General features: G+C 39.8%; 1 protein-coding gene across 4 annotated transcripts; it reads right to left on the reverse strand.

Annotated features, from left to right (window-relative positions):
- Nucleotides 1-1,400: 1,400 nt before the first annotated feature.
- Nucleotides 1,401-19,126, reverse strand: Fbxl3 (F-box and leucine rich repeat protein 3). 4 transcript variants are annotated; one of them, XM_041669391.1, is made up of 5 exons: nt 18,755-19,126; nt 14,525-14,873; nt 12,244-12,366; nt 8,628-8,799; nt 1,401-3,889 (listed from the first exon to the last, which is right to left on the reverse strand). In XM_041669391.1, the coding sequence occupies exons 2-5, from the start codon at nt 14,870-14,872 to the stop codon at nt 3,246-3,248; spliced, it is 1,287 nt and encodes a 428-aa protein (XP_041525325.1). In that variant the 5' UTR covers nt 14,873; nt 18,755-19,126; the 3' UTR covers nt 1,401-3,245. The 4 variants fall into 4 exon arrangements, with proteins under 4 accessions (XP_041525325.1, XP_041525307.1, XP_041525316.1 ...); XM_041669373.1 differs by having other exon boundaries at nt 18,937-19,069; XM_041669382.1 differs by lacking the exon at nt 18,755-19,126 and adding an exon at nt 18,371-18,606.
- Between the last annotated feature and the right edge of the window lie 288 nt (nt 19,127-19,414).

Consider the following 19,414-nt stretch of genomic DNA (forward strand, 5'->3'; position numbering starts at 1 on the left):
TTTATCTGCCCTAGATGGGGCAGTAAACATTCCACCAGATTGGGGAATGCGGCTGAGGAGGCCACAGCCCTCTCTAATAAACTGTTTGCTGGGGAAGATAGTCATTTTTTTCCAGCGGTATTGCCACTAATTAGCTGCCCATGCTTCAGTAGTCTCCTACTCTCTCAGACAAGCTTCTCCAATTAAACTCAGTGAGTCCCAAGAAGAAAGAAAAAGGCATTAAAGTAGAAGAAAAGCTTGCTGGGGGAAAGGGGATCCAGCAAGAGCGGAAGACAGTAATGGGGAGTGGAAATGCACAATAAAAACACCCCGAGTTTCTGTAAGGTGAACCTAGGCTCTCTCACACATAGGAGGGAAGTGTTCTACCACTGAGCGCATCTCTACAGCCTCCTTTATTTGTGAGAAGAGGTTGCCAGGCTGGCCTTTCACTGGTAGCCTGAGTGGGCCTCGAACTGCAATCCTCCTGGCGTAGCCTTCTAAATAACTTAAAGGTCTGTTGCGCCGCACCCAGCCAACTTTTTAAACAAACACACCAGGTAGCTTCATGCTCTTCCAAGTGCCTTCAAGAGTTTCTTCCTTTTTGAAACAATTTAAGTATTTACACTGTATGTGTGTGTGTGTGTGGGGGGGGGGGCAATTATTAATTCCAAGAGTCAGCTTTTGGTCTCGGAAAATGCTTTCTCTTCTTAAAGGAGTTTTGGCCAGCAGACTGGTGGACTTTTCTTACTTCTTGTTAATATTAAAACTGGCCTCAAATATAAATAAGTTTTGCACAAATAGGTTTATTAACTTACTGTTATCAAGGCCTATTTTTAAATACTTGAGTAGCCTACATTACCACACCAAATTGGACCTGTTTTCTGAAACCTATTTAAGATAGTAGATTAAAATAATATTTATGGCTAAAAAGCTATTCTTACTTATATAGATTTCCAATATGGCTGGCTAGCTTAAAGAAAACTCTTTTAAAAAACTTTTAAAAGTATTCATCCTTATGTTTTAATGAATGTGGGTGTCTGGGAGTCTGGACAGGAAGTGAGTGCAGGTGCCCATGGAGGCCAGAGGAACTGGAGTTGGACAGCTATGGCAAGATGTGGGCGCTGAGAACTGCCAAGAGGATTCACCACCTTTCAGCAATCTCTTGAACTCACAATTCTGAGTACAGCTTCATTCTGAATAGATGAAGAATCTAGTCCTTATGTTTATTAATCACTTTCATGGGAAACGTCATAGTTATTAGAGCATAAGAACAAATTCAGTGTGCCTTAATTTTGTATCTTCAAACAAGCCAGTCTACTACTGTGTTTAAACACTTATCAAATAATACATATGAAGCTAAAATTCATAGCTTTGTAATGTGTATTTGATTAGTTCTTTAAGGTTATAAAAATACAACAGCATTAGTAACTATCTTTATTCTCAAATTGATAAAACCATTTAACATATATTTTACAGTATAAACAAATTAAGTGCTATGCATTTTGCTTATAAAGTGACTTGAAGTATTCAAGCATGTAATTCAATTTTACAAAAAGTAAGTTTTCAAATAAAGCTTTGGTTAGTAAAACTGATTATATACCGTCAAATCCATTTTCCAAAGTTGCTCAAAAAAATTAAAAAAAAAAACCAAAACACCTAACACAGGTATTTCCTGTACATATAGTCAAAGTTTCTTACTCTTTAGGAAGAGGGAGATATTCTAATAGCTGCTTTTACTGCTGAGCTCTGGTCAGTCTTTCTTTTCATCCATATGTGGCTGAAAAATATCATTTTTGGAAAGCATAAATTGTGTAGAAAGCCACATTTTGTTTTATTCTCAAGAAGTTCACCTGTTTTTAAGACTGTTAGCTTCTGTAACTATCAGGGTTCTCTCAAAGGCTGCACTACTAAAGAAAGCCATGTCAGGCATTGAAGTATTCTGCTGGAGTAAATCACTTCTAGTTTCTCTCAGGAGAGACATCTCTTGCACTAGTGCCTAGAATCCAAGCTCATAAAGTACCTGAAAAAAAAACTATATATAACCAAAACTTACTATTTTTTACACTCTGATAGAATTTATCTTTATTCATATGAAAGTAGTATGAAAAGCTACATAACTTAAATATAAAATACCAGTTTCAACCAGATTAACAATCACAAAACTGCAGATATTTTTAAAATGTTCCAGTTCACTGAGTAATATTTACTCAAAAATTATTCTGAACTTATATATATATATTTATATATCTTTTAAATTTAGTGTCTGAACTGTACATATACTCCTTTTGATTTTTAAAGTTATATTTATTTTACCTATGTAATTCCAAAATTAAAGCATAAGCCATCACTAAAATTCACATGAGACTAATATTCTTTTATGAAAACTATTCATAAACAATTTATAAAGTTCTACTTTTAATTATTTCAATTTGGCTTTTAAGTAAGATTTTTGTTTAAATTGTGTAATAGTTAAAACTAGTTTAAACAAAGATTAAAAAAAGATTAAAGCATTCCTTTACATACAATGCCTCAGGCACCACAACGTTAATAATATAACAGAAAAGAGCTCACATGGTTTAGCATATTACACAGAAAACCTAAGGTTCATACCAAACTACTACTACCTCTCGATTCCACTGGTTCCTTTAGAGTAGTCCTGGCTGTGTGCCATCCTCAACGACCACTGCCACATTCATCAGTGTTCTAAATACTCTGATATTTATATCTTAATTTTTAAAACAGCTTCATAATATCTGAAACCATTTAACCAACCTCCTATGAGTTATACCATACATTTCTCTCACAAAATGCTCACTTTCCTGAGCTATATTAAACACCTTATAACAGGTGTATTTATAACTGAAGACCTAAAACGTCAAGTTTACATTTTTTTTAAAAAATGCATAGAGAACATCTCAGAAAACCTATTAGTATACTTCTTAGATATTAGAATATACATGTTGTTTCCTTCAGACTATGAATGATCTCATTTTCATATAACTTGATATTACTTTCAAATATGAAACCACACTTTAATTTTTAAACATTTGATTGTGATTAACTTAAGTTACAAAAAAGGAGTTACCTGACCCAAACTATAGGTCTTCCAACAAACATCATTCATTTTAAGCTCACCAAAGATATCAAATTTCTGTGCCATAAAATAGTAGAATTATATCAGAACTAGAGCAAATAAACTTTTATTATAATACATTTTCTTAAAATTAAGGTGCTATTTATTCATCATGCCCTATATCATGCAATCCTTACCAAGTAGGCATCATGTCTGGAAACCATACCCTGCCAAGATGCTTAGATACTTCCCAGTGAATCTGCTCCAAATTGTACTTCTGGTCAGGAATCAACACTTCCTCCATAATGGACAGTTGAGACAGGCGGCCCCCACACATCTTCACAAACTCAACAAAGGCACTACATGAGACTTCACACTCCCCCAGCCCAATAGCTGACAAATTTTTGCAACGTTCTGCAATGCGAATTAACTCTTCATCCAGGGGCCGTAACCCGTTGGCACACACTACCAGTTCTACTAGTCTCGGGCAGGTCATGCCCACACGGCCAAGCACATCTTTGCTTACTGATCTCCCAAAGTAAAGATGAGTGGCAGGTATTTCATAACGGAAGAACGGGTCAAATTCTTCTTCGTATAAAAAAAAATACATCACTAAGTTCACTTTGGGCGAGTGTTTAATGAAGGCATCCCAGCTGCTCTTCTGAATGGTGTGAAAATGTGTCTGTCCGGGGTTCTCACTGACAACATCAATGCGCAGGTGTTCTAAGCGAACATGCTTTTCAGAAGACAGTGCGAGCAACAACTCATCACTTAGCAAATGGTAGTTCAGGGCCAGTTCTCGTAAGCCATGACACTGATCAGCCACACAAAGAATACCTTGGAAGAAAAAAAAGCCCAATTACTTATAAGTTTTTGTACCATTTATCTGTTTAAATGTTTAATCAAGTCCTATCAAATAGCTGTATTTCCCTTTTCACTAATTAAACCAATTTTTAAAATTTTAGTTGTAATAATGAATTAGAAGTCACATCATATTGTTTATAATATGAAACCAATTCTTTATCTTTGTTGTTCATTTATAACTTAAGAAAACTATTTAATGTCATTTTAAAAATATGCCATAACTAAGATTTATTCTAAAAATGTACAGTGTCATTTTTTGTTTGTTCCTTACCCATAACTCACTAGGTAGCCCAGGGTTGGCTCCAAGCTCATAGTCCTTTGGAGTACCAGAAGTCATATTATATAAAAAAATCATTACACTAAACTTACAGTTTAAGAAAAATTCCACATTCAACTAAAACAGAGATGAGAATAGTTCCTGAAATTACAAATGTAATCCTAATATAAATAGAATATTTACATCAGAAAAAAACATCAAATGGTTATAATTTAACAACTAATAGTACTAATAAGCTTGTCAAATTTCTAGAAAATATGAAAATATCACTCTCAAATGAGTCAAAGGTAACATTAATATGAGTTTTGAGCTCTAAGGAAAACAATTTCTTAAACATTTCCCACACTCAAGACATATTCACCCAAACTATTATTCTAGTAACAGACGACTTTACCAAAAATCAGTATTTAATCTCCAAAATGGCCTTTAAGAATTCTGCTCCAAAATGTCACTCTATCCAACATTCTATCCAGTTCTTACGTTTAGAAACAGGCAAGACTAACAAAACATACACATTTTCATTACTATTTCTTTCACAAGTACTAAATACGTTTGCCTACAAATAATAGGATTTGTAGGATCTAAATAGTATTTCTAGTTCAAAGCAGAAAGATAGCTAGCTAAAGACAGCAAAGCTAGAATACAAAAACGAACTGTAAGTTCGTAAATCAAATAGCAGGGGATGGTAGGTAAAACTACTGCTTAAGAAATCTAGATAGGTCCATCAATAAAGTACAGCTTCACAGCAGTGGGTGAAAATAGGCAATGTAATCAGAAAAGGGACAAAGTGACCCACAAAGTAAGACTCAGCCCAAGGAGGAGGAAGAGACCTCTAGGTCACTACTTAAGTCACTGCAAATTCCTGTTCTAACATTTAGAAAACTGCAAAGATGCAAACGAGAGAAACCACTGCAGCAGCTGCCGGTTGTAACTCTCAAAATGCCCTTTCCCCTCAAAGATCTGTGATCTGGCAGGTGATAGATACCCTGCCTATCTTGGTACTGTGCTATATGGCACAACTGGCCTTATGAAATAAACTATATAGGCCGGGCGGTGGTGGCGCACGCCTTTAATCCCAGCACTCGGGAGGCAGAGGCAGGCGGATCTCTGTGAGTTCGAGACCAGCCTGGTCTACAAGAGCTAGTTCCAGGACAGGCTCCAAAACCACAGAGAAACCCTGTCTCGAAAAACTTAAAAAAAAAAAAATTAAAAAAAAAACTATATAGATACTCCTAATCTAACCATGAGCTCTTTTAGAAGCAGTTTACTCTTGGCCAGATGCAGAAGAGGAAGTGAAGACTCAGAGAACAAATGAGTCAAACTGTTAACTGCTAACTTTAAGACACGCAAGTTTTAGATAGATCCATGTTAACAGTATCAAATGACTTTTTACACATAAAAAGTAAAGCTAAGTAAGCAAGCGTACTCTAACAGGGACCACCCCCCACCACACAAAACAGTGAGGAAAGGAGATGTCAACCTCAAAACCACAAACTCACCCACAGGATAAGAATGAATGGAAGTGGATTTTTCCCTGGAGCTTCCAGGGCAAGAGTCCAGCCTGACAGACAATGATTGTGGCCTAAGACCCTAAGCACAGAGGCCATCTGAAACTTGCCTACAACTCTGCCTTATAAACTGTGGAACTGATAATCAGGCATTAGTATAAGATATTGCATATGTAATTAGCTATGCAGCCAGAGACAGCTAATGCTTAGTTATAAGCATTTAAATACATAACAGCATAAGGACAAACACAAGTCAATAATAAAAAGACAATTTTAAAAATAAGCAAAGGAAAAATTATAGGCAAAAATCCAAATAGACATTTCTCCAAGAAGATATTCAAATGGCCACTAAGCACATGAAAAATAAGTCACCAAATAGCAGGGAATAGTAGCCCATGCTTTAATTCCAGCACTCAGGAAGCAGAGGGAGGTTCATCTCTGAGAGTTCAAGGCCAGCCTGATAAACATTGAGTTCTAGGCCAGCCAGGGCTACATACAGAGAACCTGTCCAAAAAAAAAAAACAAACCAAAATTATCAAGAAAAGGCATCAAGGCATTATGGTTCATGCATGTAATCCCAGGAATTGGGAAGATGAGGGAGGAGGATCACCATGAGTTGAAAGCTACCCTCGTTTATATAATGAGTTCAAAGATTAAGAGGCCTGAAAGGGTAGCAGCAGGGTCGGGGTGTCTGTGTGTAAATCAAAACCACGATTGTACTAGTATATACCAACTAGGATAGGTATAATGAAAAGGATAAAAAGCATCAGTAAAGATGTACAAAAAGTTTGTATGATGGCAATTCTCCACCTTCATCCTGTATTTTGGGTTTAATCATTTTTGTTCTGGAAACCAGCTATCATATTTTGTTTGGAACTCCCAGAGTACATCTTTGTCTAATGAGGAAGCTATCTGTCCTAGAGCCAGTGTTTGACATGTAGGAGGACAGTTCCTCACGTGGGTAACAGCTACTACATGATGTGGCAACCCTATTATTAGCTATACACACCAAGAGAACCAATACAACCACACAAAAGTATGTGAATTTTCACATAAGCACTATCTGTTTTAATCAAAAGGTAGAAAACAACCCAAATATCCACCAACTGGTCAACAGTAAATGTGCTATAAACTTATAATGGATTCTACATAGCAACAATAATGAAATTCTAATCAATTATATAGTAAAAACAACCTTGAAAACATGCTAAATAACAGAAACCAGAAGACAGACAGACACACGATACAATTCCATGTATAGGAACTACCCAGTTTAGACAAATTGCAGAAAAAGAAAATGCAATAGTGGTTGCCTAGGACTAGGTAGGATTGGATAGCTGAGTTTTTAGGGTGTGATAGCCAGGCTTCTTTTCGCTCATAATGACAATATTCTAAGATTCATAGTGATGATGATGTATACACTACTAATCACCACAATAAAGGTCAATAATTGTCTATTTTACATGAATTATAAATTATATGGTTCACAAATCCTTTTTCAATAAAAGTTTTATGAAGATGATATATTAATGAGTATAGGCAAGACAATTTCTAAAGACTGTTTTACAAGACACAGTGTATTGACTACACTGGGAAGGTCAAAACAAATAACCCCAGCCCCTCAGTGCTCACAGCCCATAGGACCTGTGAGTAAAGAACAAACAAGCTGGCAGAGGTCAGGACACAAAGGACCTTGAACACTATAAAGCTACAGAAGATGGCTCTCAGCCTCATAACAGACAATAAATTGTGATCAAGGTCTCACAGAAAATAGTTGCCAAAGTCTATTTTGTAATGTTTTCAGTGATAATCTAGAGACTGAGACAAGTAGGCAAACACAACAGTAGGCCTAGCTATGCCTATCACCAAGACCCTCCTTCCTTGTGGGTGGTCTTGGAGAAACCAAGTGTTCTCTATTCAACAGTGAGTCATTTCTTTGGGGGAAATTCAAACCTTTTTTATGGCAAGAAAGAAAAACAAACACAGAAAGACTTTGCTGAACAACACAGATACAGGCAGGGAGGGATTCAAAAGTGGGAGACATCAACAATGAAGCACTAAGTAGGAAAACCATGTTTACACTTACTTTTCAGTACAAACCAGTTGTGATTTAAACCTCAAAATGGACAATGCACTAATAGTTAGAAAATTCTACATAAAAGTAGTTGAAAAGACCTTTTATAATGTTATTTCTAAAATCTAAGTTTTAAAGAGCATTCTCAGAAAGGCAATCAGACTTCCTTACACCTCTTCTCCCCTACTAGTGGGAATTTGAGACAGTTCTGACCCAATCCCCTGGAGCTCAAGTACAGTTGTTGCCTTGTGGTTTCCATGTGAAATGTCTCTCAGAAACTCATGTTTGAACATTTGGTCCCCAGCTGTTAGTGCTGGTTTGGAAGGCTGTGGAACTTTCAGGACCGGAGCCTGGTTGGAGGAAATGAGTCACTGGGGTAAGGCCTGAGGTCTTACAGACGGGCCCCATTTCACCTATGCTTCCAAACTGCAGATGAGGCAGTGAGACCAGCCACGTCATGCTCCTGCACCACACCTTCCTCACGAGACTGACCAGCACCCTCCAACTGTGAGCGAAATTAGACTCTTCGTTCATCCTTAGGCTGCTTATCAGATATTCTGCCCCAGCAAAAAGTGGCTAAAAGCTCCCCCTCCCTTTCTCATTTCATCCATTTTCTAGCACATATTGTACTCAATTTCCACATAAAACAATTCGAAAATAGAATGAAAATCAGTCTATGGTGGACTGCTGCAGATACTGTCCTATTTTTATTAGGACACTGAATATTTTCATGTGGAGGAAGAAGATACAGTTAATTCATTTACAAGCTCACTAACAGAATTACTAAACAATTTTCTTAATTTGAAAAGCAATATAGTTTACTAAAATATGCCTGATAAAGACATGACATACCTGCTGGAGAGACATGAGGACAGCTGCTCATTTTTAGCAGCTTGAGTGTGTCACTGTTGTTGGCCACTAGCACTTTAAGGGACGGATCGTCTACTGGGGTGTCATCTATCTTAAGTGAGGACAGGGATTTGGAGTTTACAAACACAACTGTCAGTGCAGAGATAAAGTGAGACTGAAAGACAAAAGATTAAAACACTGGTTCAGTTCGTCAGCAATGGCATCTTACAAGGTTTCCTTACAACGCTAGGCTTGGCGCTCTGTTCTGAAGGAAGAATTTCAGAACCATAAAAGGCAGCACCCCGCATGAAGTTACCAAAGCACAGTCAGAGGGACTAATTTCCACCTCTGAGAAGAGCCTTTGGACCTGTGGGAGAAAATGTCACTGCAGGCCTCAGACTATTTCTAAATCACAGCAACCTCAGCGAGAGCAAAAGGACCTGGAACCAGACTAAGAGTCTCCCTCCAACATGCCACCGTATTTGGAAGCTAATGTCCTGTACACTGCACTACACGGGAAAGAACAAAAACATAGAAATTAGTGGTACAATCATCAAAACTGAGGTCAACCAACTCAAAGGTCTAACTCAACTGGACCAGGAAGCACATACAAAAACAAGCAAAAATCATTTAAAAACCCCAAATTTATAACCCTCTCAAAACACTGTATCTAAGATTCTCAAGACCTGATATTAATGTATTTTACTTATATTATAGGATATCCTTTAACTTCTTATATACAATGAACAGAGATCTACCTGATCAAAGAAAATTCTTAAGAAAACAAGGATTACAGCACATTTAAAGTGCATGACTTTGAGAATCAGAGCTAAAATAAGCTATAATCAATGGGCAAATACTTAGGGAAAGGGAAAAAAAGACCAATACAACACATGTCTATAGAACCAACCTCACCCTGAACCTACCTTAATAGAATCTCCACAGCAGTGTCAGAGGACGAAGCCATGCTAACAGACAATGAAGTACAAGGAAATACTACCTCCTTGGTCACAATCTTTAACTTGTTTTCTGCCTTACTGCATCTAAACAACTGATTTCCGAAATTTTTGGTTAAATAACTTATTCATTAACATCACAGTATCTTCATGTCAAACTCAACTACATCTTCCACGATCACAGTTCTTTATTAGCAAGCCCATGGCTGCATGCTAACTTCTTTCCTCATTGTCCTGATTTAGCTATGGTCACATATGTTCTTCTATTTTCTCTTCTGTTCAGGATAGCCAAAGTATAGGAACACCTTATTTCAATCCTTTCTACAAAAAAAAAAAAAAAAAAAAAAAAGAAAAAAAAGAAAAAGGAAAAAGAAAAAAAGGCAAAAAGGACAATGAGCATTTGAGGCAGTTCTAGCTACATCAACATTTCTTAAATTAGCACTACAAATATGCAAACTGAGAGCCCCAGATAATAAAAAAAATAAAATTATGTTTAACATGCTTTATAATATAGTTTACTTTATATACACCACAATTTAAAAATATAGTATGGCAGGTATGTAAAATATCAACTCAGAGCATTTCCTTTCCCTTGAGCTTGAAGCAGATGGCACTACACTGTATGTAACTCATTTCCTAACGCAAGACCCTTGGGCAGCCTCTGGACTGTAGAAGACTTGGCTTCATCCACATTTAGGACAGGAGTAAGAGTTCGAAATCTATGCACAGCTAGATCCAAGTTACTGGGACTTGACTGAGGTACTTAAGAATCTTAAATGTTAGCCAGAGTCTCATTTTCCTTTTTAACTCATGAGAAAACATTCCAAATTAAAACATACAAATTAATGAAACTTAAAATCAAACAGAGGTTTTGAAATCACAGTATTTCATTTGGTTCTGTTACTCAATTGCAACAGTCACCTAGAGTTACAATTCACGTTAAATATTCCTTCCTGAAGCACTCTAGCAAAATGAACTGTGAGATGAGTCTACATATTTTGGTGCTGGACACATGGCTCATCAGTTAAGAGCACTAGCTGCTCTTCCAGAGGACCCAGGTTCAGTTCCCAGCACCCACATGGCAGTTCACAACTGTGTGCAACTCCAGTTCTTGGGACCCGATGTGTTCTCTGATCTCCATAGGTACCAGGCACATAAATGGCACCCATCCTTCCACTCATACACATAAAACTAAAATTAATTTTTTAACTTACATATCATATATGTATACTTTTAAAAAAGCATAAAGTATACTTTGTGGTATACTTTAAAAAAAAAACCTTCAAATTATTGCTGTTAGCTAGTCTGAGTATGCAGCTCAGTGGTAGGACACTGGTAAGGCCCTAGGTATAAAGGTATAATTCTCAGTTTCAGTCTCAGTCTCAGTCTCTCTCTCTCTCTCTCTCTCTCTCTCTCTCTCTCTCTCTCTCACACACACACACACACACACACACACACACACACAATTATTAGATACTAACCTACTGAGCATTAGCAAGCTAGACTGCAGCTTTTATCAACTGGCCTTTCTCAGGAGGTATTCTGATAATTTTTCTGTCTCAAAGAGAAGAGTTGTAGGCTAAGATAGCTCAACTGGTAAGACCACAAGCCTGACAACCCAAGCTGGTGAAAACCTTTAATTCTAGCTAGCGAGGCTTACCTATTGAGACCCTGTCCCGATTTACACACACACACACACACACACACACACACACACACACACCAACTTTATGTAAAAAAAAAGTTTAAAAAGAACAGTTGTATAGTAGAGACTAGTCTTTGATTATGTATAAGACTAACACAAACAGCTAAATCCTCCTAAGAATAAACGGTCTAAAATAAAATCTGTAAGACAGTTCAAGGTATGCTGACATTAACTTTCCTCAAAAATACTCTTTTCATTACATTTACCAGAAGTGTGTACATAATAAGCGGGCCCTACTTGCTCAATACTAGCATTCTCTACTTTTGACTTTTAATTTCAACAACCCGTTCTAAGGCTCAGGAAGAAGCGTCCATGGTTCTCTTTGGTTCAGGCAGGGTTATTAGTCTATTTCACATCTTTTAGCACTTCCAATAGCTACACAATCTTCTGTAAACTCACTTACTCTTTAGCTGTACCAATGAAGAACAAAGTAATGCGTGACAGCATGTTTTACTGCTGCTGGAGAGATGGCTCAGTAGTTAAAAGTACTTGCTGCTCTTTCAAAGGACCTAGGTTTGGTTACCAGGACCCACATGGCAGCCTAACTGCCTGCAATTCAAGGTTCTAGGGGATCTGACAACCTCTTCTGGCATCCTTAGGTGTCAGACACACATGACGTGCACATACTTACATGCAAATATAACACTCATACACATGAAAAAAAAATTTGTTTTGTTTTGGATTTTTGAGACAGGATTTCTTTGTGTAGTAGTCCTAGCTGTCATGGAACTTGCTCTGAAGACCAGGCTGGCCTCGAACTCACAGAGATCTGCTTGCCTCTGCTTCCCATTAAACACTCTTTAAAAGCATATTTTAAATACTATTTTTCAACACTGTAAACAGTAGCCAGATTCCATTACACATACTGCTTTGCTACCCTTTCACTGTCAATACCAACAATGCTGGGGCTTTCACTGGAATGCTCTGCAAAAGGGACTAAGACAAAGGCAGCAGATACCTTTGGTAGATCCATAAAGCTTGGCCGAGCAGTTGAAATGAGTCCAAGTGTCTTTAAAGAGCAGTTCACAAGCTGGGACAGTATATCACAAGCTGCTTCGGCCGACTCTTTGCTGCTGTCCACCTTAGAAAGGAAACAGGTCTTACTCACGGGAGAGCCAACTCTCTTTGAATAGCTTACTTTTATAAAGGCAAGACATAGTTATTACTTCAGTGCATTATCATTTAAAGGACATTTATCTTTAATCATCTCTCCCCCAAAACCTCAGTCTAATTTTCACAACAGAGTTCACTATAATTCATATTTATATTTATTTATTCAGTGCTGAACTAAAAGACTGAGTTGATTCATTTCAAAGTAACTGTACAAAATGAATCAATTTTGTCTTTAATAATTTGTACTTGATAAAATCAAGCAACACATGTAAACAGTGTCTAAGATGAACAGTTTCAGGTCACCTGAAGAACTAATGTCACTGAGAATTTTTAAATTAACCACACAACCTGAAATTCTTTAGTGTTTTAAATAGAAAGATTCATTAGAGTAAAACAAGGGTGTCCAACTAAACAAGCACAAAATAAACTGAACCAAAATAGAAGTAGCTGTTCGTATATATTGTGTTTAGACATTTCTTGAAGAAAAAAATAATATGACCAAACATATGGAAGGGGTAAGAGTTAGGTTTCTTCCTAGACTAAACATGTTAAATACATTACTTTTATTTCCAAATAAATATGTGTTTTACTGCATCCCAAAGGTGCTCTTCAATGCCATAGTCTGTGAAAGTAATGTACCAATTGTAGCTCTCAAAATGTGGTTCCCAGACCACATGAAAATAACCCGAGTACTGGAGACACGCAAATTCTTATGCCTAAACCAAATCATCTGAATTAGAGGCTGTAAGTGGGACTGCTGAGCTCTCCCTTGACACCCCCCTTGGTGAGTAAACTGAGCACAGTCTGAGAGCACTGTTGGACCCCTGACTAAGTTCTCTTCAGACAGCATGAAAGTCTGGGTTAAGACCATAGTTAGTACAGATTTAACCTGCTCCTTTAGTAAATAGGGTAAATCAGGCAATTCTATGTTTTTACTGTAGCTTTTTAGGTTTTTGTTTTTAACATTTGTAAGACAGAAGGCCTTACTATATATAGTCCAGGGAGGCCTCCAATTGTTGATTCTCTTGCCTCAAACTCCCCATGTGTGAGATACATGTGCAAGCCACCATGCCCAACAATAATTATCAGTTGTTAAAGGAAAATAATCTATAGTGTCAAGGATTCAGCGAACATCCTGTATTTATTTATTTATCTCAAAGTACAACTTGCTAAACCCTTGTTCTCACACATGTTACTATGATTTCATGTAATGCTCTTCAGATCTCACAACCCACCTTCCTTCACTCATTTCACGCTCACACGGGTTTACACATGCCCCCTGTATCACTGAAATGAAGCAAACAGCTCGCTTACATTTTCCATTAATCCTCTTGTTTTCCTCTAATATATACTCAAACTAGTTAGTTCCGATACCATCTTTAAAGGTTTTTTTAAGATAAAAATGCGTCAGAATAACAAACACTTGATGGGTGGTGGTGACACACGTCTTTAACACCAGCACTCCTGAGGCAGAGGCAGATGGATTTTTGAGTTCGAGGCCAGCCTGTTCTACAAAGTGAGTTCTAAGACAGCCAGGGCTACACCGAGAGACCCTGTCTCAAAAACAAAAATGAAATACTCACTAGTAGACAAAAACAGCAAGTAAATGCTGCTCAATAATCATCCCCTAATGCAATGGTTCCCAGCCTTCTTAATGCTGCCACACTCTACCAGGTCCTCATGTTGTGCTGACCCCCAACCGTAAAATTATTTCACTGCCACTTCAATGTTATGAACTGCAATGTATGTATCTGATAAGCAGGATATCTGATATGGGACCCCCCCAAAGAGGTCTCAACTCAGAGGCTGAAAACCACTTTTTTGTTTTACGTTTGCCTTTCCTCAAGTTTGTTGCCAACTATGTACTGTTAACTTAAAACTTAGTCAACTTATGTTTACTTAGTGGCTGCTTTTGCTCATTTAAGTAATAAATTGTAAAGGAGTATTTTAGTTCCAGCTAATATTAAAAATTATTCTCAATGGCTTCTAAGGTGTGCAATAATTTTAAAACTTAAAGCGCTTTATCTAAAAAGTCAAATATTTTAAAGACATAAGAAGCTGTAATGTTAGGACATTAAAGCCATTAAAACACTTTTATTTTTTCACAGAAGGAGTGAAAGCATTACCTTGAAGCTGACATACTGTAGATGGTTTGAATGCCTTTTAATAATCTGTTTGATCAGCTCAGGATGTGTAGCTTTCAAGTAAGATGTAGCTGGTTGATTCAGTTCAAATTCAAAACATCTCCACAAGTCAGGCATGTGAAATACCTGATTCCAGTTCCGGCACACTTGTGAAGCATGGGCCCGGTCAAGAAGAGGCAAATACTTAAAAACTTGGAGGATAATGTCCTGCAGAAGGTTACCCCAATCACAAGGTTGAGAACGTTCATGTGCAGTCCTCAGTTTCTTAGCTTTCTCTGCAGTGCCTTCTTCAGGTGAATCAAGGTCACTATGTCTTCCTCCTCGTTTCATCCTATTTAGAAAAATCCATCATTTTTTCCCGTCTTATTTAACTTTTAATCACAAATTCACTTTCTATCACTGAGACGTATTTGTATTTGTACGGTTAAACAGAAAAATGCACAAAGAACTGAACCAACAATCCAAGGAGAATATAAAAATACAATGAAAACTGCTGGTGGAGATGAACATTCCTGAGGTGATTTCCATTACTTACATTTAAACACTACTTATGACCTAAGTAAACCACAAAATTCGAATTCAAGAGTTGTAGTCCACTACGTAAAGTGACTATAAAAGAGCCTAGAGTGGTACTTTCCAAATTCGTAAGTCACCCAAGGATAACTATATTTGCGTTTTTAAATCTGAGGTGGATCACGGTCCCCAGGCACCTCTTGAGGATGAGAGGTCAGCAGTCCAGAGACCTGCACTTACGGCCTGTGACATAACAAGGGTTACTGCTGCTACACACATCCAGCCTCTACTTAGCGGTAAGTGAACCTGGGCTCAGAGTACAGTCCAACTTTTTTAATATTTTTTTAAATTTTGTATATAGTGTTCTGTCTGCATGTATGTGGTTGCTGGGAATTGAACTCAGGACCTCTGGAAGAGCACCCAGTGCTCCTGACCTCTGAGCCATCTCTCCAGGCTGAGTATAGTCCAATGTTAAAGCCCTTGTCGTATACTCCAGGCCTGAACTCAACCTGCAGCGGCATTAATTAATTAAAGCAGTCTACCTTGCCTATGCGCAGTTTCAGCTCCCCCAACACATTTCTGCCACTCTGCTTTCCCGTCTTGTCGTTTTCTTTCTTTTTTTTTTCTGAATGACACTTCCATTTTTTTTTCCAGGTATTTTTACCCACTCCATTCCATTTGCTTCTTAGTCTTGGCTCCCTAGGTTTGAATCTTAGCTCCACTTCTAACTAATTCTATGGCTATGGATAAATTCCAAGACTGTCAGATGCTTCAGTTTGTAAAAGATTCAGGGCTCTTACAAGGAATGAAATATTAGAGCTTTTGAAAGGAGAGCCAATTGATCTGTTTAAAAAAAAAATACAGTAGGAAAGCTATCACATGATTCAGTAGAAAAAAGTGATGCCCCCACCCCTGCCCAATACGAGGAACAATTTAATTTTAACTTTCAAATAAGGGGCCAGGGAGTAGTGGTGTACAGAAACTCCGGAAAGAGCTCCACTAACTTAGCATAAAACAAGCAGTGGGACTACAGGAAATTTTCCCCATCTGCTTTTTTTCTTTCTACATTATATACAGTTATTTTTGGTCATTATTATAATGTAACCGAAGTTTTAAAGGACACATTGTGATTGGTTAGTTGACTAAGTACACTGCACTCTATACTAACACAAACCACTTGTTAGAGCTATTATATGGTCTCGGACCTACAGTGCTTTGCTTCTAGACAGCAGTTCTGACAAGGCACTGGTCCAAATAAGACTCACAGGGATTGTGACTCCAACTAACTAGTGACAAACAACATATACGACTTTCTTAATCCTCTGTGCAAAGGAGGATGTGCATATGTACAGACTTTCTCTTCTAGCCGCTGCAAACTCTGTGCAAAGGACTGTGGGCTGGAGAGCAAACAGAATGGCGGAGGGCATGATCTTACATCACGTCAGTGCAGGCGACCCAAACCGGTAACAGAACTGTCTGTTCCTGTGTTCCTGCACCTGACTATATGCACACACACAAAAACAGCTTATTCGTGAGTAGAAAGAGAATCCAGAAAACAAAATGACAGAGGTGACAAGATGGCTTTATGGAAGACTAACTTATTTATGAATCTAAAAATAGATTTTGTAAGTGTGTTCAGAGAAAGGTTAGAATAATCTACAGGACCAACTTAGAAACAACCACCACCAATAAACATGTCGCACTAGAGGTTAGCCTGTCATTATGACCCATTTTCCCACTTTAACTCACCCTGAAGGCTTAACTTTAATTTTAGCATTTTAATTTGGGTCAAAGAAACAGAATTTGCTACCAAGGACTTTCTTATTCCCCAAATCTACTCAGAATTTGAGCTGCGGAGATCCAGAGAAAAACGAAACAATTGTTCCTCCGTCCACAGAGGACGCTTCGCTGCTTCTGCAGGAATCTTCCCAAGCCAGAACTTGGAGCAGAAATAGTTCATTTTACTGTCAAGTATACAGATTCAAAACCAAAACTAACAAAAATGACAGCCTTACAATACTTTAATCCTAAGATTCTACAGTTTTTATTCGAGGCAGGGCCTTGCCCTGTAATCCTGGCTGGCCTTAAAATCCGAGATCCACTGCCTCTGCCTCCCCATACAGTGCTGGTCTAAATGAAGTGTATTTCAGCACAGCTCCACGTCTGGGTGGAGTCAGAAAGGACAATATACAATTACCCAACACCAGGTAACAGTATTCTAAATACTGCTCTTGACTGAAATATAAACGGAATACATAGATCACCAAAGTATGTATTTAGTACTTAGTAGTTTATGAATAGCTAAAAAGTCTATGGACTGTCAAAGGCATTATGAAATTAATGTCAAAATCTTATGAAGCAATACAAAAATAAAAGGCCAATTGCTAAAATGTCCTATGCACTATTCTCATTTAGGCATGAAAATAACATTCGTGAATGAACACCTAAAGTCTGAAATATCATTTTTCAAAGATGGCCCTTTTAGTTGAAAACTTCCAATGCCTTTTATTTTAACTATCTACACACGAAGCTCTGCTATGCAGACAGTTGAACAATTCAGAGCATTACTAATATAAACTAATTTACAGCAATGGGTTTTATACTGCTTGCTTCTTGTCCAAGAGAAAGTGCTTTCTATGTCTAGGAGGGAGTGTGGTGTACCAAAACAGGACACTGTCAGTGAGATTTTCTAGCACGGAAAACCTGGACTTTGGCAGTTTTGATTTACTGTAGTGTTTCAGGAAGCCAGCAAATACAACCACAGTGGCAGGAACGTCTGCTGGTATTTGTGTCAAGTGCCAAAGAAGCAACCTAATGAAGGAAACCTAAAAACTAGTTGAGCGGCACCCGGAATTAGTGAGCCAATCAAACATTTCCAAAATTCGCAACAAAGAGTCAAAAGTTTTCTGGGTGTCTCAGACACTTAGGTACACTGGGCGTGAAGTAATTAAAGACCCCACTTGTACTCAAGCTTTGAAAGTCTGCTTTGGCATAATTTCCAGAACGTCCTATGTTTTGCTTTGGATAGAAGGAAACCTAACACACATTCTTTGGCTAAAATACAAGAATTGAACGATAGGAGAGAGGCTAACTCTCAGAACGGTGAGCTCAGTGGAGATACAGACAACCAGGAGCGGACTTATAGACGGACCTTACCCGGGGTGGGCAAACATAACCCGGACTGGGTTAAGAGTTTAGTTACAGATAGTTTTCTAAAGAGCTCAGAGAAATTTTAAAAGTTACCTTTTTCACGTAAGTAAACCACCTGGGCCACTGGCACAGACACCATTAGCCACAAAGCGCCTCCCCTCTCACCTCTCGGCTCGCAGACGCACAAACCCCACTGCCTCCGGGAGCCGGTCTGCAGCTCGCCCGAAGCGGCCGCACCGTAGTTGGCCAAGTTTTCTACTTGGCCGCCCGGCGTGGGCGCTGCCGCCTCCCGGGCCTGGCTCTCCCTGATACTTCTCGGCACCCTACCCAGGCCCCCCGGCTTTCCCAGCGCCCGCACCCGCTCCGCCGAGGGCGAGCCCGGCGGCGCCAGCCACCCAGACCTACCGCACGCCCCCGCGCGCGCGCACCGCGCCTTGTTGACAAGTCCCGAGGTCCCGGTCGCGCCCCGCCCGCCCGCGCGCGCCCCCGGCCGCCGCCAAACTCCCCGCCAGCCCGACTGCGGGCCGTGGCCCCGAACCCCCGCCGTACCTGCTGCCGGGGGCGGCTTCCCCCACACAGCACCCCGGGCTGCGCGGGCGGAGGCGGCGGCTCCCGCCGCTCTCACATGAGACCTCCCGGGGCCCCCTCTCCGCGCTCCCGCCGCCGCGGCCCCCCACGCTCCGCCCGCATCCGAGTCGCTGCTCCCGCGGCGGGCGCCGACGCGGCTCCACCTTGACGGCTCCGGCCGGCCGGGGAAAAAGCTTCCCTTCTCCGTCCCGCGCAGTCCGCGTCCTCCGCCTCGGCGCCTCCTCGTCGCCGCCTCGGACGCCCTCAGACAGCCGCGGCCCAGTTACAGAATCCAAGATGGCGCCCGGGCCTCGCGGGTGCGCGCCTGCTCCTGCGCGTCTCCGCCCGAGGGGGCGGGCGCGCGCGGCTGGGGGCGGAGCAGGATCGGGAGCGCGCGCCAGGGCGGCTCCAGCCTTCTGGACAGTCCCGGGAGAAGTTTTGTTTAGGGGCGGAGGGTGGGCGGGCAGCAGCTTGCTAGGTGCCACGGGCCTGTCTCTGGGTTCAAACCGGAAAGTCTAGGTTGGTGGATTGGGTGCAGAAAAGGAGGGCGTGTTTGCAGCATCTGGACCCACCCCTCCCGGACGTAAACATCAGCTGACAGTTGACAGCGACCCACCTCCGTGGGGAAGGGCGCGGCCTCGG

This window comes from Microtus oregoni, unplaced genomic scaffold (assembly GCF_018167655.1).
Source record: "Microtus oregoni isolate MIOR12 unplaced genomic scaffold, Mior012 000001F_ref0000356, whole genome shotgun sequence".
Lineage (NCBI taxonomy): Eukaryota > Metazoa > Chordata > Mammalia > Rodentia > Cricetidae > Microtus > Microtus oregoni.

What these genes read in the sequence shown, in the direction of transcription:
- Fbxl3 (XM_041669391.1), bottom strand. Translation starts at nt 14,872, where the DNA reads ATGAAACGAGGAGGAAGACATAGTGACCTTGATTCACCTGAAGAAGGC. An exon ending in TACAGTATGTCAGCTTCAAG is followed by an intron (nt 12,367 to 14,524) that starts GTAATGCTTTCA and finishes TTCCTTTCTAAG; the next exon opens with GTGGACAGCAGCAAAGAGTC. An exon ending in GCTTTATGGATCTACCAAAG is followed by an intron (nt 8,800 to 12,243) that starts GTATCTGCTGCC and finishes TTTGTCTTTCAG; the next exon opens with TCTCACTTTATCTCTGCACT.